At 49.7% G+C, this 22211-nt stretch overlaps 2 protein-coding genes and 1 long non-coding RNA gene across 7 annotated transcripts in view; 1 reads left to right on the top strand and 2 right to left on the bottom strand.

Moving 5' to 3' along the window:
- The window catches only part of LOC111730179, a 5617-nt gene extending 4393 nt beyond the window's left edge, over positions 1-1224 (top strand). For both annotated transcript variants that reach the window (XR_002776573.1, XR_002776572.1), the window contains one exon: positions 677-1224. This is a non-coding gene — a long non-coding RNA (uncharacterized LOC111730179). The remainder of the gene's footprint in view (positions 1-676) is intronic.
- Positions 9-12613, bottom strand: DECR2 (2,4-dienoyl-CoA reductase 2). 3 transcript variants are annotated; one of them, XM_011376755.2, is made up of 9 exons: positions 12335-12613; positions 11761-11829; positions 10541-10592; positions 9785-9920; positions 9398-9522; positions 9221-9314; positions 8922-9026; positions 8205-8419; positions 9-842 (listed from the first exon to the last, which is right to left on the bottom strand). In XM_011376755.2, exons 1-8 carry the CDS (start codon positions 12412-12414, stop codon positions 8205-8207), a joined length of 876 nt encoding a protein of 291 aa, XP_011375057.1. In that variant the 5' UTR covers positions 12415-12613; the 3' UTR covers positions 9-842. The 3 variants fall into 3 exon arrangements, with proteins under 3 accessions (XP_011375057.1, XP_011375056.1, XP_023377078.1); XM_011376754.2 differs by lacking the exon at positions 9-842 and adding an exon at positions 4601-7131; XM_023521310.1 differs by lacking the exon at positions 9-842 and having other exon boundaries at positions 4601-8419.
- A 663-nt stretch (positions 12614-13276) lies between these two features.
- On the bottom strand, positions 13277-17454 carry NME4 (NME/NM23 nucleoside diphosphate kinase 4). Of its 2 annotated transcripts, none has more exons than XM_011376752.2 (5): positions 17301-17454; positions 15481-15614; positions 15123-15224; positions 14901-15013; positions 13277-14190 (listed from the first exon to the last, which is right to left on the bottom strand). In XM_011376752.2, the coding sequence occupies exons 1-5, from the start codon at positions 17389-17391 to the stop codon at positions 14067-14069; spliced, it is 564 nt and encodes a 187-aa protein (XP_011375054.1). In that variant the 5' UTR covers positions 17392-17454; the 3' UTR covers positions 13277-14066. The 2 variants fall into 2 exon arrangements, with proteins under 2 accessions (XP_011375054.1, XP_011375055.1); XM_011376753.2 differs by lacking the exon at positions 17301-17454 and adding an exon at positions 16230-16972.
- Between the last annotated feature and the right edge of the window lie 4757 nt (positions 17455-22211).

Below are 22211 nucleotides of genomic sequence, written 5' to 3'. Positions count from 1 at the left end.
TAGTCTGCTCACACTGCTATAACCAAATACCATGTACTGAGTGGCTTAAACAGCAGACATTTATTTTTCACTCTTCTGGAGACTGGAAAGTCCAAGGTCAAGATGCCAGCAAAACCGTTCCTGGTGAGAACTCCCTCCCAGCTTGCAGTGAGGGCCTCCTTCTAGGTGTGTTCTCTCTTCCTCTTCTTATAAAGCCACTAAATCCCATAATTGGGGCCTCACCCACGTGACCTAATCTAACCCTAATTACCTCCCAAAGGCCCCATCTCCAAATACCATTGGGTTTGGGGGTAGGGCTTCAACTAATGAATTTGGGGGATACAATTCAGTCCATAGCAACTGGGAAGAGATTTAGAACAGATATAACTGACAAAGGATTCATTTCCAGAATACACAAAGAATTTCTCAAAAACCAATAAAAGAACAGCCACCCAGTACAAAAGTGAACAATGAACATGAATAAGTTCCAGATGAAACTCAAGTGGCCGATAAACATATAAAAAAGATGCTGAACCCTACTGGTACTCAAGGGAATGAGTAAAGATAGCATTTGACATTAATCAGAGTAAAAATTAAGTCTGATCCAAGTACAGTGTGGGGATTCACATTACAAATACGGTTAAAGGAAGGTCTGTATGCCCTTCAACTGAGCACTTCCACTTCTGTACCTTTCCAGGAGACATGTGGCACAGGAGACAGGAAAAGTATCTTCACACAGCACTGGCTTTCATAGTTCCATGAAGAGACTGCTGACTGGCCGAGGTGTAGTCTATTTTGATGGAATATTATGTACCAGTTTCGATGAATGAACCGTATCTGCACACATCAACATGGGCAGACTTCTAAAGCATGTGAAAAAACAAGTTACAGAACAGATATTGTGTAATAATCATTTCTGAGGAGTTTAAAATACATCCTCAATGACATCTGTTGTTTCAAATACCTTCATTTGTAGTAAAAATACCAAAACAAACATGGGAAGTTTGTTGAAGGGGACAGAAGAGGAAAGAGGTGAAAGGTAGAAATTTAACTATACCTGTAACAATTTCTTTAAGAGACAGACTAGGAGCAAACAGGGCAAAGGATTGACATCTGGTGATCCTGGTGGTGAATACATGGATATCTCTTGGTATGGTCTTGTTATTAAGTCTTGTCCACATATTTTTAAAATTCTGTAATTAAACACTTTTTAAATTAAATAAATCCTCTACCCAGTGTCAAAGATATCTGCCTATATTTGTAGTTACCCTTTTACATTATGTCTTTAATCCATTTGGAGTTTATTTTAATGTAGTGTAAATTGGGCCCTGACTTTATTTTTCTCACTTAATAAGCCATTTTCCCCCAAACTATTTGCTCTTTTTCCACCTATTAGTGAGGTCACCTCTATTAGCCATTTTATTGTAATTTGTGTCAAAAGTGGAGTAATGTTGGGAACCCAGATGAGAGAGTTGAAGAGCAGGTCCTGGCGATGTCTAAAGAAGCCCTCCTCCCAAGGGGGATGGTTCCAGATACATCTGTGGCAGGCCCTCCCCTCAGGGAACACTGAGGGCTGTGCTAAGCTGGACATGGGTTTTTGGAGTGAGCCCTGCATCCCAGAGCACGAAGCCCAGGGCAGAGCTAGCCAATGGTCCAATGGGAGCCTTGTGCAGAGCACTTTGGGGCAGCTGGCCAAGGATGGCCTCAGTGGCCCTGGAGATGGACAGCAGGAAAGGGGCTGAGTTCTATTAAGTAGAAAGAAGAAGGGAACTGCCACAGCCCTATGATGGGGGTCAGGGTGAGGAAGGAGCAGGGCCACCAAACAGCCTGCACTGGGTACCCTACAGAGGGGGTCCAGGACCCAGCCAAGTGCCCAGCACCTCTTCCTACTGTTCCCACCTTTTGGCCATGTTCCCCTCCTCCTCATGGAGCCTCTTATCCCACATGTTCACCCCTTTCTGGCTGGTCTCCCCCTCCCAGGCTCTGAGCTATCATCCTGGATGGCTCACCAGTTCTTCTGAACTATCGCTTGAGGATAATGGGGAAAGAAAAGTGAGGGTGGGGGGATTGCCAAGGGATAGGAGGGAACGTTTTACAGGTGATGGGCATGTTCTTTATTGCGATCGTGGTGATGGTTTCATGGGTGCAGATATGTCAGAACTCATCAAATTATATGCTTTACATAAGTGCAGTTTACTGTGTGTCAATTATATCTCAATCAAGCTATAAACTAAAACTGCCAGACAAATGTTTTTAATTTACAATTTTGAAAACAAGATTAACATTTTGTGGAGAAAAGTCAGTTTTAGGTCTAGATCACACTCTCCCCCGGTAGCCTCTAGTCATTGAGAACACAGAGCAGATCCACACTCGTGTTTTCTGATATTTTATTCAGTGGAGAAGAATTTTTTCTCACTTTCACATTTAATAAAGTACATTTCTTAGAACAAAAATAAAACATGAGTTTGTAAGGCACAATTTAATTCCTCCTGACTCAACTGAGGTTTGGATGGTTTTCCTATTTTAACATTTCACTCTGAAGTTGCTAGCACCTGCTCCCATCTTCCTGCAAAGACAGGTATCTCCGGTCCCCACCACACCCAGAGCACTGTATAGCCCACATTCTACGCCCACATCTCCTCTGCAGCCAAAAATCACAGCTGGGGGAATGGCACCGAGGAGCAGTGAGGAGACGTATTTACATGGATTCAGAACTTCCTTTTTTATCCTCAGGTCACATTTTCCAAAGAGGTGAAGATCTAATCCACATTATTCTCTTCCTGTTGTGTAAAAATTACCCAAATCACATGTGATAGTGGAAGAGTTAAAAGTTAATTCTGCATATTTTTTATTCCTTCTTCAACAGACACCTGTCAAGGTACTGTCTTGTTGAAATGCTGTGACATACAGGTGCCCCCCCCCCGCCCGCAAAAAAAACACTCCAAAATCTGGAAATAAAGTTATCCTCTAAGAGATCAGTTAGTAAAATCTATACTAATTATATTTACCAGCCAAGGGAATAATGCAAGAGATAATCAGTAAATAACGACTGAGTCCCACTGACCTCTGCCTGTTGACAAGGTAATGTGGTTCTCCCAGAGACCTAAACCAGAATCCAGTGTTAAATAGAAAAAAAGCAATGCACTGTCTGTGGAGGTTGCTTCACTGAAGGGTCCAGTTAGCATGAGCAAGGAAAAGGGAAGTCTAAAGAAGGTTTCAGTCTCCACCATGGTCCCTAGTAGAGAAGAGCTGAGTCAGGCAGAGTCTTGGCCCCAGACATAAGTGGGGAGTATGGGTGGATCATCAGCTGTAGGGAGCCTTGGCCATCTCCCAACTGGCTTTTGGTGGTTTCACCAGAGAGGGGCACCCAAGACTCATCCAATCACTGGAAAGGAACACACACACACACACACACACACACACGTACATTATCAGCTTGCTAGGCTACACATTGGTCTTTAGTGAGTTTATTTGCTGTAACTCAGGACCCATGTGGGATGGTCTGCTATAACACATTTTCTGGAAACAGCCTCTCTCCAACCAAGCCCATGGCTGCATTGGGAGTTGCCACATTCACATGATGCGATCAACCCTTGGTCACCATCTAATGAACAAGAGCTGGGCACTGACCCACACAGAGTGAATGTGCACCTTTCTCCAGGAATTTGGACATGATTCTGACAGGAGGAAGGCTCTCTTCCGGAGCCTGGCCTACAGCTTTTACACATGGCATCTGGGACCAGGATGTAGAGACAGCTGATCTGAATGGAGAGGAAGCTGCTGGCTCATAGAGCCAGGTGCAGATGAAAGAAGGAAGGGGCCCCAGAGCCCTGGGTCCCAGCTTCATCCCAGAGCTCCAGTACATCCTACCCTTGGAGCCAGGATCTTCCCTATACATCCTTCTTTTTGGATCTGAATAGCCAGAGTAGGTTTCTGTCACATGCATCCAACAGAGACTGGCCTGAGTATCCTTAAGGAAATGCCCAAGGAGCCCATGCCCAACCTGGGAAGTCCTGACCCTGGAGATCCCATCCACTCTGCTCGAGAGGACTGCCCTGGGCCTTGGCGAGAAGCCAGGGACCACAAGATGCTACCTTGTAGCCCAGTGTGTAGCCCAGACCTGACCGATAGGATAAGGACAACATAATGTGAGGGTCAGAGGACAGAGGAACATCTGCTGAGCCCTGAATTGTTGAAATTCTCCGAGAGTCATTATGTTTCTCTCTCCCTGCTTCAGTCTTCAAGGACAGGAGGCAAGGAGGAAAGGGGAAGTTCAGAAAGGTCAGTTGCACACATGTCTGGGTTTCCAGCCATAGCACTGGGCAAAGCAACGGCTTGGTGCACGTGGAAGGGGAGAAGTAAACAGAAGGGAGATAAGGTGAACGACTCCAAGTTACCAGAGACACACATGGGGAGAGCACGCCAACCCAGTGACCAAGAAAACATGGCACAAGTCCAGCACTTGAGAAACTGGCATTAGTGAGGGCAGGAGTCTGACCTGCAGGTCCTAAAGGACAAAGCTAGCATATACAAGACCGTTGAATTTTACCAAGTTACCACAAGAACAGGAGGAATCAGGAAAGAGAAATGCCCCCATATTAGCCCTGGTTATTGAAGGCAATTTTAAGGTTTTCTTTGCTTTAATACAAAGATGAATGCGCCAGATGTTCATTACATCACAGTGACGTCTGCAGAATAACCTACGTGGCTCACAACAGCATGGGGTTCATTTATTCATTCAACAGATATGGCATACAGTGTTTTTTAACCTGTGCATTTGCCTCCTGAGACGTCGGTGAAGATGTAAAAACGGGGCTGCAAGACCATATCCAAAATGGTAATCTTTTTGTGGTTGGCAGCCTTCTGCTTTGGCTGATGTTTTATGTAGTTTTGAAAAGATTAAAGTAAACACCCTCATTCCATTGAAGGGGGAGTCAAGTTGGCAGCCTGTAAAACAGCTTCCACAACTAAGGTTTCAGAAAACTCTGACTAGAGTTCACATATAAAAAAATTATCCTCCTTTCTGAAAACCTGGCATTTTCTAGGAGAATTTTAGAGAGCATTAACATGAAAAGGGATAACCTGTTTTCTGCCATTTGCTGAGAACAAGTGCCACTGCGGGGACTGATGTCACACTCTGTGCACCTAATCCTCCTTACCAGCCCATACCTAGGGCCTGCTAGCCTCATCACCCAGAAAATGATGCCTGCTGGGAATGGTTGTAACCCATGAGCCCCCAGAGGCTGCCCTAGACCTACAGGATGATAGCCTGGGCCGATGAACTAAGCCAAACAGGGTGAAGCTGATTTCTCACAATCAAACTGACCACTACATGCAGGCAATGAAAGAGTGTAGACTTTACTGTGTGTGTAATTGTGATGATTAATTTTATATGTCAATCTGACTGGGCTAAGGGATGCCCAAATAGCTGGGTGTCTCTGGAAGAAATTAGCACTTGGTTCAGTAAACTGAGTAAAGATCTGCCCTCATGAATGTGGGTGGCATCTTCTAATCCAATCCACTGATGGCCTGAGGACAGAAAGGCAGAGGAAGGGCACATTCTCTCTCTCTTGCCTTGGGCCATCAGAGTTCCTGGTTCTTAGGACTTCAGACTCCAACTGAATTACACCATTGGCATTCCTGGGTTTCCAGTTTGCAGATGGCAGATTGTGGGACTTCTCAGCCTCCACAACTGCATTAGCTGATCCCTCTAATAAATTTTATGTGTGTGTGTGTGTGTGTGTGTGTATGTGATATATATGTGTATGTGTATATATATGTATTATATATATAATTGTTTGTTTCTCTGGAGAACCCTAATACAGTAACAAAAGGCTTACTGCTAGAACCTGTACCTCAACTGTGTGTCCCAGCCTTCACACTGGGAGAGCCCAGCAGAGTCTGGTCATTGCTGGTGAGACACCCTTTGGCCTTAGGCTATCCCCTAGGGCCTGCTCCTCAGAGAAGGACAGCAGGCCCAAGCTCTCTGGCATATGAGGGGAGTAGTCTCATGATTGCCTCTGCCTCTCACTGGCCAGGTGTCCCCAATAACTGCTTTCACTGCTTTGTCTTATCCCTCCAGAAGCATCATAAGGATTCATTCTGCCTTACTGGTGGACTTGGTGCCACCACATTCTGGTCTCTGTGACAATAAGGAACACCTTTAACTAGCAAGTGGTGCTCCCTCTGTCAAGTAGCCTCCCAGCTGGGATGGTCCTGGGGTTTCCCTGACATTCCCTTGCACCTGTGAAGGTAGAAAGAGGTAGTGTCTTTTCAAAAAATTAAAAGACTTGGACAAGGGACAAGTGAGCGTGGGTATCTGGGGCAGAGGACCCACGCTCAGCACTCTGATTGCAGCAGGAACCGAGAGCGAATAGGGACTTTGCAGAGGTAAGGTAGCTTTCCTAGGGGCCCAGCCTGTCCAAGAATGTCCCCTCCCACTAGGGGAGCAGATAGCCTCTCCTTGCCTTGGGTAGACTCCACCTGCATGAGGATGGGGCTTCAAGCATTAGGTAGGAAGTGGTTTCTAAACTCTTCACAAAGAAAAGGAAACACGACCCCTACCTATAAATGACCAGATCACCAGTGCTTCAAGTGTCTTCCTTTCCTTCTAAAAATGTTTGCAAAGTCCAATGAATAGATGTTTTTACAGTAAAAAGATTATTTTTTAAGGAAATGCATTTTCTGCAAAGCCCTAAGAACTGTGCTTATGTAAGTGGGTGGTACTGACAAGAAGCAGCAGAACCAGGAGGGGTGGAACCGTGTGACTAGTCAAAGGGCCAATGTAGAGCTTTGAGGGCCTCAAATCTTGGGGCGCCAACTAGACTCCATCAAGAGAAAGGAGGCCAGCCCAGGCCGGGGATAGGCAGAGCAGGCAAGCAGGATAACCCCTAACCCTGCATCAGGGGCAGGGAGGGCCACATCCCAGCACCCCTTGGGAGGCATCTGTGTGGTGTGGGCTGGCCTCACCGCCTGTGCAGGGGCGACACAGCACGGCTCTAAGAGGAGGGGTCAGTCTCTGCTTCAGATGTTCTGCAGGGGGATCGGTTCTGAGTGCTCAGCTGGGTGAGAGGCAGGTCCCAGGAATCTTAAAAGTGGGCTGCCGACAAGCCTCCCCTTCAGAATGCCTCCTTTGCCTCAGCTGTCCAGCTTCTGCAAGAAACACCAACAGACGCCAAGGTCACAGAGGACAGAGGGGCACAGGTGCCCGCCTCCTGCACAACCTAGGGGGCTGTATCTGCCTCCTGGGCAGCACCTACGAGTGCTTGGGCAAGGGCAGCAGGCAGCCAAGCCTTGCTTGTCCCCTGGGGGGTGGACACCAGCAGCCTGCTTCTGCCATCTCCCAGAGCTCCCTAAGATGAGTGCTCCTCACCTCAGTAACTGGTTTACCAGCCCAGGGCTCACCCCTCCCGCCCTTGCTGCCTGGTCACCCACAGGCACTGAGAACATGTATGCAGGTGGGCTTCTCAGCATCACCTGTGCCCACAAACCAACCTGCCTCCAGGGAAGATGGGAGTCATCGAGGAAGCCTGCTCCAAACTCAGCTTTACAGTGTGACTAAACTGAAGTCCTGGGGTGTCCCTCTACCACACCCACCCCCTCAGACAGGACAGAAGACAGCCAAAGTCCTAGAACATTCCTACCACCACCTTGTGATAGGGACCTAGGAGGTTCGGGGAGCAGAGCAGTTCAGAGGTACGAGCAGGTCCTCAGCCTTCCTTGGAGAAAATTGCTGCTCAGAGAACCAGGGTGAGTGGGCCTCATGGGCCAGCCACACCACTAGGATTAGGGGAAAGAGGGAAAGGCAGAGAGCAAAGGCACCCTCCTCCCATCCCCCACAGACCCAGCCAGCCCTCAGGCCTACGGAGATGGTCACCCAGGGGAGTTGCAAACAAGAGAGGACTTCTTGTCCACTGCAGGCAAGCCATGACCGTGCTGGTTTGCAGGGGGCCCTGAGGTCTGGGGTACAGCTCCATTGGCTGGGCTCCCCCCGGCATCACCCATCTGCCCAAGAAGACTCCTCCCCAGCCTTGCCCTACATATGGACTGGTCTGTTGGGATAGTAGAAGCCCAAAGTGCCCAAGAACACATCTAGAAATATGCCCATGGAATTGAGGGGAAACGTATCAGGACCCAGATAGTGACCGTGAGCCTACTGGGTGGGGGTTTTGGAAAGGGGGCCATGGACACCGGTAACTCCCCAGAAGATGGGAACAATACATCACCTAGAGCTTAGCAGAGGATGAGAAATCCGCCAGCAATTTGATGTCATTAGGGAACGTCAGCCATGCTCCACCGTCGACCACCAGTACAGCCCCAGTCACGTAGGATGCCAAAGGGCTGGCCAGATAGAGCACACTGTGGGCGACCTCTGTCTTGTTCCCTAGCCTCTGCAGGGGGGTTTCCAGGACCTTCTGACTCATGCTGGCCTGAGGACCACCTGAGAGATGAGCTCCTGTGAGCCCCAAGATCCCAGGGCCCTCCACCCTCCCTTGCCCAGCTGTCCCTAAACCACATCCGGAAATGTTAGGGTCACTGTTAGCATCATCCTGGCAGAGCAGGCCAGGCCAGGTACAGAGTACTATCACCATAGAACCAGTATAGGGCTTTTTAATGTACACCCTGCCAAAGTTCTGGAAGCTTCAATGGAAGCCTTACTTTATGTCTGACTCACACATCAAGGCCAGCAGCCCTGTGGCCTCTACCTCCAGGAAGCAGCTGCCCAAGTCTGGCTGACTATTAGTCCATTGCAGGTGTGTGTTGACCACAAATAGCCCTGACCTGACCTGGAAACAGACTCTTTGCTGGCCCCAGGGCGCCATGAGGATTTGGCATTTGTCCTGGGCCTGTTCCAGGCAGATGAGAGGGAAGCCCATTGAGACACTGTGGGGCCTGTGCCCAGGGGAGCATCCAAGGGGGCCTGGGCTCCCTGAGAGCCTTACCTAGCCGCCGGAAGCCCTCTGTGCCACTGATAGGACCAGGGGCAAGGCTGTTGACGCGGATGTTCTGGGGACCCCACTCCACAGCCAAGTGCCGCGTCATTGCATCTGCATGGAAGGAAGGCAGACATGAGGGAGCATGCAGGGCTGCTCTGCCTTCTGAAGTGGCCTGGGTGCAAGTGAAGGCTCAGAGCTAGGGCTAGGCCTCTCCCCTGCCCACTCGGACACTGCCAGCCTCCAGAGACAGGAATGAGAGAGACCCAACAGGAACCCAGGTGGGCAGACCAGAGGGGGTGCCATACCCACAGCTGCCTTGGCAGACCCTGCATGCACTTGGAGCACCTGTCCCCGGTTACCCAGGGTTGCTGTGATGTTCACAATCACTCCTCCATGGTCCTACAACACATGGGGTGGGGGACGGGGGTTGTAAGAGAGAGGACCTCCAGAAGAGGGGAAGCCCCAGTCAAGAGGACACTCACATGGAAGAACTTTTCGTAGAGCACACGACACATGTTGAAGGTGCCCAAAGTATCAATTTCCATCACAGTCTTGAAGGCATTGAAGGACAATGTGCTGGCCCGGCACAGGAAATTTCCAGCTGCGCCTGCAGGGTGGAAGGAGACAGCGGAGGGTGCTGGAGCTCCAGGCAGTTATAGATAGATCTTCAGGGTGCTCCAAGCCAGACAGGGAAGGAGGCCCAAGAATGCCCCTGATTTTCATTCAGCCAGGTTCATATTGAGGTGACCCAGAAGGAGCAGAGTTGGGCTGAGACAGTGGCCTGGAGTTGAGAACAGAAGTTCTGGGACCTCTAAGCACAGAGGTCTGGTATTGCTGACCCATCAGAAAGCCTTTTAACAGTGACTTACAGTTTATGAGAATGTCAATTTTCCCAAACTCCTTCAGTGCCTGGTCCACAGCGGCCATGATAGCTGGGGGAGCTCGAACATCCAGAGATAAAGGGAGGCACTCCTGGCCAGTAGCAGCAGCCAGCTTTCTGGCAGCCTAGAAGCCGGACAGGAAGAAGAAAGGAAGGCAGCAGCCCAGTGGCCTCAGCCTGGAGGAATAGCCCTTTAGGATCTGAGAAGGATGATGTGTCCAGGTTCTGCTGGGAAGCCAGGGTTTGCTACTGGACCCCATTCTGGGGAAGTGCAGCTAGCAAGGGGCCATTCCCTGGGTCTGTGACCCCTGGTAAACAATTCTAAGATATCCCACACTCTCTCCTACCCTACCTGCTCCAGGTTCCTCCCTCCATATCACCCTCCAGGCCACTCATCACAAGTTAATGAGTTAGCTCCAGCTGACTTCCAGTCCCTGCCCAGAGACCAGCTTGCCTGCCCTCCTGGGTGAGTGGGACATGCAAACCACCTTTATAATCCTAGTGAGCTCAGAGATGTCTCTTGATCAGTGCCACCCAACATGAAGGCTCTCTCACAGGATCCAGTAATTAGATTTTTTAAAAAGCCAAGGGTGTCTCTAGGAGGCCACTTTCACTGAAACTCCATATTTGGAAGAGAAGTGGCTTTTGGTATCAACATCCTCTGGGCCTCAGGACCCTCCAGGCTGAGGCTCTGGGTCTCCACAGCAACCCGTGGATGGGGTGGACACAGAAGAGACCCCCTTACCGACGACACTCTCGGAAGGCTTCTGCTGGCGATGACTGTGTGGCAGCCGTGCCTGCAAAGCCAGAGGGCAGGCATGAGGGGGGTAAGGTACAAGGAACAGATCCAGGTGGGCTCCTGCCCAGAGCTCTAAGCAGAGCCCCCTTCCCCAGGGTCTCTCAGGCTGAAGCACGAGCCCAGGGCTGAAAGCACAGCTGGTAGCCAACACAGTGGTCTGAACAGGGCTGAGTGACTGTGCCGGGACCTCAGGTGGGTGCCACTGGTCTCACCCCAGGGTTTCTGGGCTGGCCTCTCTGGCACCAGGTATCTCAGTTACACAGGGATATGGGCTCTGTCCCAAACACCATGTGCATAGCACCAAACCAGCTATAAGCATTAGATGGGGGCCCAGCACCTACACAGGGCCAGCTGGGTTACCCTGGCTCAGCACTACATGTTCCTCCCCCCTCCCCCGCTCCCTGTGGGGTTGGAGTGAAGGACAGAGAGCACATTCTGAAGCCTGGGCATCTCTCTTGCCTTACCTCTTGACAAACTTAGCCTCACAGTAACAATAGCAGCTACTACCTGCTAAGCAGGTTCCACCTACTCTTCAATAAGCCCCTGACCAACTATCCATGCTCTGCTCAGAGAAGCAACATACCCAAACCCATCAGCTTGGAAAACAAGTTCTGTAATGAATGAATCCCAAAATCTTGTCCAGTGGGACTCACTTCTCTGATATAAAAAGTGGGGGCCCAGGAAAACTGAGGGCCGTAGGATAGCAACAAGCTCTCTTTCCCCCAACCCCAGCCTAACTCTGGGCTTCTCCCAGGTGAGGGTAACAAATTGCTGATCTGGGCCGGAACCCACAGAATTTGTGTCTCAACAGACACTGTGCTCTGCATCCAACTCAGCCCTCTCTGACTTTGGCTCAGCGAGTCCCCAGGGGATCCTGCAGTAGTTACCTCAACTTGCTGAACCTTCCTTCTTTGTACAAATGAGAATGCTGAGACTTGAGCCACACGTGTTGACTAATCTCTAGGAGAAGACCCTGGAGTCCTGCCTCCCCTGGGACAGCATTTGACCCCTTTCAGATTCTCTCTGATGGTCCATTGTTTAGAGCGGTTCCTACACCCACCAGCACCTTGCCCAGGAATCCCAGGATCCAGCGGGGTCCATGCAATGAGGAGTTAGGGTCAGTAGGGGAGGTGGGGGATGGGTACAGAGCATACAGCAGTGCTCACCGCATAAAGATCTCAGCAATCCGGAACCCGATCCCAGAGCCACCGCCTGTGATGAAAGCAACTTTGCCCCTGAGAAAAGAAAACAAAGGGCTCTTAAATATCACTGTTAACTGTGGGAGTGAGGGGAAGCCAACAGCTCTAGGAGGATTTTGACCCTCTGCACTGAGCACTTCTACCAAATTTGGATTAACAGGGAATGTGAACGATTTTTGAGAGAAAATTAAATGCTCCTTTATAAATCAGCATTCCTAGGCTTTTGGGGTCTTTGGGAAAACCTATTTCAACCTATGATTTTTTATTTATATAGTTATCAGTTGAGTAACGTTTTCAAAACTTACAAGCCTTCCTCAGCCTGCCCTTCACTCCCACCCTCCCAGGATTAGCATTGGGAATACCGACCATTTCTGGCCAAGCCAAACAGATCGTGCTCTCTCCAATGCAAAGATCAAAACACCCTTGGGCGCTTCGAATCCCCGGTCCCACTCTCCGGGTGCCTCCAGTCCCCAGCCCTGCTGCCCCGGGAGCCCAGAGTCCATGGTCCCGCTCCCGAGGCAGCTCCCAACTCCGCCCTCACCGGAGCAGGTCGGGGCAAAAGAGGTGGTGGTACTCAGGAAGACAGTCGTCCTCTATAACATCGGGTGGCGGCTGGGCCATGGCGGTGGGTGCGGAGCGGGGGCGGCGAGGACAGCAAGGACCAGCGCTGAACTAGATCACCAGCCTCCGCCTCTGGAGTGGCACTCTCGCAACAGGAACCACTCTCGTGACGTTACCCCTAGACATCCGCTCCGCCCAGGGATCCAGAGGCCTAGTCCATCGCTGCCGCCCAGACCACAGAGGCCCTGAGCCCTCTCAGGACGCCTGGCTTACCGCAACCACAACTGCCCCTCGCTTTTCGTAGGACCACCGCCCACCCCGCTAGCCCCGCCCACAGACCTCCCAGCTTCTTCCAGGACATTCCGCTCACTGTGGTCGCACAGCCTGCTGGGACTGTGGCTGGTCAGTTTGGGAACTACGGCGGGTGCAGGTGAAGCCCTGCAGGCCTGTTTCTGCGGCTGAGACTGTGTGAGGAGCCTCTAAACCTTCCATAATATTAAGTCCTTTTCACAAGATTGGTCATTAGTGCCGTGGTCGGAGCCAGGCGGACACAACGGACATTCAGTTTCAGGGTTGAGGTCAGGCTCGCAGGCTGGCCCGGGAGTGCATTTAAAACAGCTGGTTGCAAGGTGCTCAGCATGTAAATGCCCTTGTGCCTCCCGGACACCTCCCTTCCATAAATATCACAAAAGATGAGGGAAGGAGACTCAGCCTAGAAAAGCTATGGAAAACCAGAAAGGCTTTTGCCTCCTCCTGTAGCCAGCCCTGGTGCCAGTTCTCAAAATGACCCCTTTCGAGGCCGATAAAGGTCAGGGTACTTCATCCGTGCCCTCACATGCAAGCACAGGAAATGATAAATGCTGTGAATCTAGGCCCAGGGCATCCATCACCAAGAAGTCAAAAAAATAAAATGAAGACCAAGTCAGCCTCAGCAGATAAAATGATGTGCAGTGTCCAGTACTTGTGACAAGTGAGTATGGTCACTTGGTGACCAGGGGTGAGGGGCGTGATGTAGTGTCAAGGTGAGAACAAGAAGACACCAGGCAGTTCAGTCAGCCTCAGCCACATGGCCACCTGAAACCGTGAAGAGGTGAGGGGGTTCTAATCACCAGGCTTTCTGCCCTGGGGGTGATCTCAGCTACCATATTCTTGCCACCCTCCAGCCTTTCCCAAGGCAGGCAGTTCCTCCTTCAGATCAAGAAGGGTTTGGGACAGCACCAGCTCCTGGGCCAGCTTAGATTTCCTCAAATTTCAGATGGAGGTCTCTGGACCTCTAAGTCATACATTCAGCAGTTATTCTCTACTGATGTGTAAGATGGTAAGTTTCATCTCTACTCTCAAACTACTTACAGCTTTGCATGAAAGCCTCACTGCTACCTAGCTGTAATGAGTACTCCACTCCTATACATAGCACAGTGAATTTTAATGTCCCCCCCGTCTTGGGGGAGGGAGGTCAAACTACCCACTTTTGGAGACACTGGAAAGGTTGTCTGGCACTTTGGTACAGAAAGGATTTGGTACAATCTCTTGATGGCTTCGGATACTAAAAGGCACACAAAGTTGTCTCAACTGCTGCGGGCTGGAGTGGGCTGAAGGTGGACAGGAAGGTGGTCTGGGACAGATCCTCAGAGCATGGGGGTGGGCTCAAGTTCTTGTGTACAGAGGTAGTAAGTCTTGGGTGGATGCTGGGATGGCTGAGAGCAGCTTGAGGTTCAGGCTGGGTTGAAGCTGCTGCAGTGGCCTTCGTTTGCCCAGTCCACCAGCTCATTGCTCTGAAACCACAGCTGGATCTCCCTCTGGGCCTCCGCCACGGAGTCGCTGGCATGGATGACATTCCTGTGCCGGGCGATAGGAGGCAGAGATAAGACACAGGCTTCAACATGCACTCTGGGAGTCCTGGGAACAGTCTGCTGATCCCCTACGGCAGGGGTCCGAGCCCCCAGGCCGCAGAGCAGACCGGTACTGATCCGAGGCCTGTTAGGAACCGGGCCACACAGCAGGTGAGTGGCGGGCAGGGGAGCAAGCGAAGCTTCATCTGTATTTGCAGCCCCTCTCCAACGCTAGCATCACTGTCTCAGATCATCAGGCATTAGATTCTCATAAAAGCACCCGGTCCCTGGTGCCAAAAATGTTAGGGACTGCTGCTCTACTATCTAGGGAGCAAGCTGGGTGATTGTATAGAGGGGAAAAGAAAAGGGGAGCTGGGAAACTAGGTTCCAGCCTGGCCGCAGCCTCTTATCCACAACCTCATGGACCAGCCCAGACTGTTACTAGAAGCCTACTTTTCCCACCAGTCCTCCCATACCAATCCCTTGGGGTGTCTGGCAAGATAGAATCAGATAACAGATAATGATGTCAGAGTACATAACATGCAGGGAATGCTTTATCATCTCCAGTGTGTGTGAAAAGACCTTGAAAAAATTGAACTAGCAAACAATAGGTGTGATGTCCCACCATTAAGTCTCTTCTGCCTTTACCTTTGCCCCAGCAAGACGATGAGCTGGCCTATCAGCTCCCAGTGGGTTAGTGTGTCAGGGCCCCTGTACCTGCTGATGTGGATGCTGAAGTCTCCTCGGATGGTGCCGGGGACAGCGACAGCCGAATCAGTGTGTCCTATCATGGCCCTCGAGGTGCAGACCACATTGGGGCCTTCCCAGACCTGCAGCAGAGAGATAAAGGTTGGGAGAAGTGGGGATCACCAAGGGCTCAGCAGCTCTGAGCTCAGTCCAGGGCCCTCCACCCCGTCTACCACCCCTGCCAGAACATACCATGGCCACCACAGGGCCAGAGCTCATGTAGCTGATGAGGGCTGGGTAGAAGGGCTTCCTCCGAAGGTCATGGTAGTGCTCAGCAAGGACATTCTCTGGTGCCTGGGTGGCATTGGGAGGGGTGAGAGGCAACCCCACTGGGCACTGGGGCAGTGACTTTACAGATAACACCTACATGGGCTGGCATACCAGCTACAGCAGTGCAGGGCAGATACCACCTCCCTATCCTTCCCCCTCCTGCCAATACTAGGACACTCCCAAGGCAGGGCTGAGACATGAAGGGCTGAGGACCTGAGGTCTGTGAGAAGCCCTCCCCCTAATGCCCTTAGGGATACCCACAGTACTAGAGCCCTGGTACCTGTAGCATCTTCATCCCCACCAGCTTGAAGCCCCTTTTCTCAAAACGCCGAATCACATCCCCAACAAGCCTCCGCTGCACCCCATCTGGCTTCACAGCAACCAGGGTCCGTTCCTGGGTCCAGGCGGGCCCTCCTTTAGGAGAAGTGGAAAGGTCAGTGTGGCTGTCTCACTCTTTCACATCTCCGGACCTGAGTTCCCTGCCAGAGACCAGGTATCATCTGGGCTTCAGTGTCTGCCTCCAACCAGAGCAGCTCTGGAGGGAAGAAGTGTGGTGTCCACAGCCAAGAACTGTGCAGCATGGTGCTGCCTGTCAGGGACAACCAGGGCTGTGGGTTCCTGGGGGCTTCCAGCCTGTCAGAGGGGCCATTGCTCCTCCTAGGCAGTGGCAGACGTGCCCATGATGGAGCTGGTGTCCCCTGAGAAGCCATGTTAGAGAGCCAGGAAGCCCAGGGAGGCCTAGAGATGCTGTGCTGGAATGAAAACACAACTCTTGATCTCACTTTTGACTCCTAACCTTGGGGGTGATGACATAGACACTGTCTGAACCCCCACCTGCCATATTACCAGGGACCCAGAGCCCATCTTCTGAGTCTGAGGTGAAGGAAGAGTAGGGACGTAGGGAGAAGTGAAGTGCACTCTCCCCACCAGGTGGGCCTCAACACCAAGACAAAAGGGACCTGGGGATTGAGAAGGTAGAGGGATCCCTGTCTGCAGGAAGGGAGACCTGGAGGGCTCCTCCTCTCATACCCTATTATTGGCCTGGCAGAAACTCTCTGTGGCTGTGGGATTTCAAGGTTGGCTGCTTCCAAACCCAAGGAGAGCATCGAGTCCTGCCCTAACACAGCCAAGGAGATGGGAGGCTTGCATCACCCTCCTATAGCTCCAGGCCACTTCCAGAGTTAGAACCTCCACATTGGGTCCAGGGTCGAATAATGCTTTTGAGAGGAGCCCAGGGTCTGGACGTCCTGCAAAATCCTGCAAAATCCTGCAAAGACAACTAGTAGAGAAAAGAGAGTAGGGTTGGGGCGGGCCAGCATCCCTGGAGACATCTGTAGCTACTGTTCCTCATCCCCAGGAGGAAAATGAACCTGTGCTGGGCTGGAGAGCAGGCAGTGGGTGCCCAGCACATCTCTTCAGGACTGAATGAGACCCACCTAAGGAAGCCCCCTTGGCTTGTTTATTACCCCAAAACCCAGTGCCTAGGGACCCGCTATCTAGCCTGGCCTGCTACCAGCTTGCTTGTGTCTTGGAAGATGGCAGTTCGTTTTTCCCAGCGTTTGGAACACCATGACATTTGGCTCTCAGCTAGGGCATAGGTCCTTACAGATACGGACCCTGGACCCCAAACAGGTACAGCTATGCGGACACAGGGTCAGGTAAATGTCTCAGGTAAATGTCTCAAGGACAGTAGTTCCGTGGGGAGTGTTCATCTGCTGAGAATGACCCCCCCCCTCAGGAGCCCCAGGTCGGCTAGGACCCCCAATGTGGCCACTAGGCCTCTGGCTTCCTCCTGCTCCGGGCCCCCCTGCCCCGAAGCAACCTTGGGTGGTGGGCGGCGGGTGTGGGGGTTGGGTGGCAATAAGCGGTGGGGAAGGGATGCAGGGCTCTGGCTGGGTCCTGGCGGGAACGCGCCCCTCCAGCCTGCACCTTTCGGAATAGTTGTGCCCCCAGAGCCTCCCACACTTTCCCCTGGCGTAGTGCCCAAGCCCCCTGGCAAGTCAGGCTGCTGCGGCGCGCCCCCGCCCCGTCGTGTCCGCACGTGCGCCAACAAAGGCTGGGAGGCACCTCCCGTCCGCCCGTCCCCCTCTCCCGACTCACCTGAGCTGGGGCGTGCGAGCAGGCTGGGGACCAGGGCCCGCGGGCCACACAGCAGCCCTTCAAGCACGGCGCGTCTTAAGAGGCCGCTCATTACACCCGGCCCGCGGGCTCTGACTGAGAGCTGGAGGAGTGCGCGGGAAGGCAGAGAGCAGAGGGAGGGGCGGAGGGAAGGAAGAAAGGGAGGAGGGGCGGAGGGCGGAGGTAAGAAAGAGAGGAGGGGCGGAAGGATAGAGGGAGGGGCGGAGGGAGGGAGGATAAGGTGGGCGGAGGGAGCTCAGAGGCGGCAGGTTTCAGGCCCCCTCCCCCTTTACCTCCACCCGACCGAACCCACCGCCACCCTACCTTCCGCAGCCCCATCCCGACTGTTCTCCCCATGCAGGGCCCATGGAAATGTATAATGTCAATTTATGTTAAAATCAGAAGAAAAAACATATTAATTATGAACCTAGCATGGATTATATTGATCTTTGTACCAAAGCAGTGGTTAAATATTATTGATATCCGGAAAACTACATATTAATGTGTACAACTTGGTGAGTTTAAAGATAAGTATATAACCGAAACCATCTTGACAATATATGCCATAAATATATCCATCACCTCCCAAAGTTTCCTGTATTCTTTACCCTCATGGTGGTGGTGATGATGATGATGATGATGATGATGATGATGTGTTTGTGTGTCTTTCTTGCTTGTCATTCAGTTCAACTGGCAACACTCTTTTGGTTTTCTTTTATTTAAAAATGCCTTTGTCTTTGTTCTTAAAGGATTTTTTTGCTGGATATAGCATTGTGGATTGACAGTTCTTTCTTTATGCCAGTATCTTTTTAAAGATGACATTTCACTGTCTTCTGACCTCTACTATTTCTGCTAAGAAGTCGTAAGTCATGCCAGTTGTTCCCCTGAATGTCATTTTTCTCTGGCTGCTTTCAGTATTTTATCTTTGGTTTTCAGTAGTTGACTATGATATGCCTGGGTGTGGTTTTCTTTGTATTCATTTTTCTTAGGGTTCACTGAGTTGCTTGAATTTGTAAATTAATGTCTTTCACCAAATTTGAGAATATTTGACTATTATTTCTTCACATATTTTTTCTCCCTCCTCTCTTTCCTGATCTCTTGGAACTCTAATTTTAGACATGTTAGACTTTTTTCTTTCTTTTTTTTTTTTTTTTTTTAACCTCTGCTTAGGTAACTGCAGGGAGGAGCCAGGAAGGGTAGTCTGTTGCTTCTAACAGTATGTACTACTTCTTACTTTTTTGGTTCGAAAATGCCTTTCCTTTATGAAATGATAATAATAGATGGTAGTTGGACTTAAGAAAAATTCTCTTTTATCAAAAAGCTCTTTTGGTAAAATAGAGCTTCAGAAATCCTATGTTCTTCACAAAACTTTTGGAGAATCTATTCCTATGAAACTCAGATGTCTAGGCACCCTGGTCTAGTTTATGCTGACAAATTGGGGCATTAGGACAAAGAGGAAAAGTAACTGTCTGCACCCATCCCTCCCTGCTGGACCACATAAGGTTTGACCCAGCTCCTTCCTTCAGAAAATGAGCCATGGGGTGGGGTGGGGTGGGGTGACAGAACACGGCACATCTATAGAGTTGGAGGCCATGAGCAGACAGAGGGAGGAGTTCCTTCTGACCTAGGGTCCTCACAGGGCCTTGTACACAGGAAGCACTTGGAGGAGTCAGGGTGGGTTATGGAGAACAGGTAGGGTGAGAGAGCAGCCAGGGTGCCTGAGGGCTCAATCATTTCCACAATGTGTACATGGCTGAGTACCTACCTCTAGCTGAAAGGTAAGTGATAGGAGATGAGGCTGGGTCAAGGGCCGTGGCACTACTTGCTTCTGGTAACCAGGAAGGAAAAAATGAAGGAAGGTAGGCTGATTTGAGCAAGTGATGAGGCAGGTGGGAGGAGAAGGGCAGTAAGAGGGAAGAATGGCAGCACTTTTTCCTTTTCTGCCACTGGGTAGATGGAGCGGCCTTGAAGGAGTCCCTAAAATCCAAGTGCTGCAGCTCTTCCAACAATTATTTGGATAAAATTGAATTATAGTGGCTTTTTTTCTTTTTTTCTTTTCTTTTTTGCTTTTGTAAACCTTCGAAATTTTTAAAGCAAACATAATAATGCTCATTGTGGCCATACACAGACTGTCTATGGGAAAAATTTGTGTCTCCCCATTTCTCTAACAGCCCTCCCCTCTGGTTGGATGGGGAGCACTTCACTTGGTCCATACTAACAGAGCTAGTTAGCAGACTTGAGGGTGTTCCAGTCTGGAAATGGGATGTATCCATGTTCTCCAGCAGTTGGATTTTTCCACTTGATTGATATTCCTTCAGAAGACCCACAGACCTTCCTAAAAGTTCTGTAAAAATTCATAGTATATCTATAATTATAATTTATTCACCCATCCCCCTCACAGAGTTCCCAAGTTTCTGTGACTATAAACACTTATGCAGCCAAAACTGTTGTATCTGTCTTTAGATCTTTGTGTTTTCTATTACATATTAATGTTGCCACAGTAACCTTCAAAAGGTCGGGGAGTTCACATTTTCACTAGCAGAACGTGAGGTGCCAGTTCCCTGCAACTCTAGAAGGCTACCTGTGCTGCTTTTGACAAAGTGTCTTGTTTTAATTTGTATTAAAACATGTTAAACACCAGTGTGATTGAGCAGCATTTCATATGCTTATATGTTGCATGTCATTGGCATCTTTTCTCATCTTCTCCTGTAAACTGCCTGTATATATCCTGTGTCAATTTTTCTTTTCGGTTGTCTTTTTTTCAATGTGTAAGTTTTCTTTCTATCTTAAGTATATTAATTCTTTATCATATACTGAGCATATATTTTCTCCCATTTGTCTTTTGACTTAATTGATGACTTCTATCCTTTTTACTTCCATATTTTTTATACTTACATAACATTTTTAAAAATGTAGCCAAATAAGTAACTTTGGTTACTCCTTCATGGTTTCCCAGTTTCCTGCTTAAGACATTATTTTTCATCCCTGTATTTTAAGGGATGTATTCTAAGTTTTCTTTTAACATTTTAATTTTATTCTTGACAGTTGACCATCTGATCTAGTTGCAATTCATTTTTCTATATGCCGTGAGGTAGGATACAGAACTGTGCATATGCAAGAGCCTCTAACCAGGGTCCATCCACTCATTGCTGGACCTATTTCCCATCTCAAAATGAAGCCCCTCAAAGTGGGTACTAGGGTTCTTTCCATTGCTAACATTGTTACTTAGCAGAGGTCTCTAGACTCCAGTCCAGGGCTCCCTGTCCATTTACAAGTTCACTAGCACCCCAGATGGAGCAGTGGGGTGGGGGTGTCTGCTGCCTCCCCTCCTACGTGGTAAAGAACTTGAGAACAGTAATCTCACACTGAAGTGACACTTAGGGGAGGCCCTTGGAATGAGGAGCCCTGGTGGGGGTATCTCTGAGCCCAGCCTAGGGCAGGGGATGGGGCTTGGGTGGAACAGTCCCCAGTGCTGACCAAAGCTGCTGTCCCCAGCATAACTCTGGGTCAGCGTAATGCACTAAAATCGCAGCTCAGCAAAATCCAGAACTGACCTCTGTCCCTTTAAATTGAGAACCGCAAGAGCCCCCCTGCTGCCAGGGGTGTGGATGGCCCGGTCTGGATTCCAAAGGAACAAAGGATTTCTTGTGCTTCACACCTTGGGCTTCCTTCCTCCTTCGGTCTCCACCCTCCACTCCTCTTCTTTAGCCTTCAATGACCTTGGGCTTGCTGGGTCAGCTTCCCCTCTCTCCCCTCCAATAAACCTTCATCCCCAACCGCAGTATAAAGTTCAAATGGTACAAACAAGTATAGCTCTCCACCTCCTCCCCCAGCTACATGGTTCCCTCCCCCAGGGTCAATCGGTGTCCCTGCTGCTGGATTCTTCCAGTCATTCTATGTCTTTGAAACATGCAAATAAAATGTGTATTTTTTGTTTTTACCGCTACAAAAGTTTTTGAACACATTATTCTGCTCTTTCCTTTTCTGAGCTAAAGTTGAATCTGGTAGGCTGTTTCCAACCAGTACACGAAGCTTTCCAGTTTCCTTCTGCACTTACCCTATCATAATAGGTTTTTTTGGGGGGCGGGGGGGAGGTCACATCTTCTCAGAGCAATATCATAATAGTTTTTGAATCAGTATGGGCCCATCTCCCCATGACCAAGATCTGAGTGCATGCTGAGTTCACACTTCTGTGAACATCTCCGAAGAGGAATTCCCCAAGGCTCAATAAACATAAGAATATCTGTTGGCTCACAGTCTGGCCCTTCAGGTTTGATTAAACTCTTTGATCTTCACAGATTTGTTAGGTGAAAGAGAAAAAGGTGTCTGGGTACTTTTTAATTTGCCTTACAAATTCTAAGGAGGGAGATTGAAGCCTGTTCCTGTTCATTTGCATTTTTTTTCCAGGAATATTCCCAGATCGTTTTGTATTAGAGGTTATTTTCTAACTGAATTGTAGGAACTCTTTATATGAATCTTATCAAGATTGGTCCTTCGTAATGTGAGGTACGAGGATGTCCTCCAGAGTTTATGGCTTGTTTTTTGACTTTGCTTAGGTAGTTTTGCTCTGCAGAAAGCTTTGATTTCCATCTAGTTGAATTTCTCAGCCTTGCCTCTAAAGTTTAGGGCCATGTTTAGAAATGCCTTCACCTTTCCAAGACTCTAAACAGCTTACCCAAATCTTCTAGTCCCTGATCGTTTCCTATTTACGCTTAAATCCTTAATGTTTGGGATCTATCCCAGTGTAAAGAGTGAGAATTTAGTCACCAGCTCACTGATGTGAAATTCCCACATGTACAAAGAGCCTTTTTAACTTTCCATAAAACTGTGTTTTTTTCCACACACTCGTAGATGCTTTGTGGAGTGACAGCCGGAGAGTCCACTTCTGTGAAG

The sequence above is a fragment of the Pteropus vampyrus genome, unplaced genomic scaffold (genome assembly GCF_000151845.1).
Source record: "Pteropus vampyrus isolate Shadow unplaced genomic scaffold, Pvam_2.0 Scaffold303, whole genome shotgun sequence".
Classification (NCBI taxonomy): domain Eukaryota; kingdom Metazoa; phylum Chordata; class Mammalia; order Chiroptera; family Pteropodidae; genus Pteropus; species Pteropus vampyrus.
Note: the sequence above shows the minus strand (reverse complement) of the source record. Positions and strands in the feature narration are given on the sequence as shown.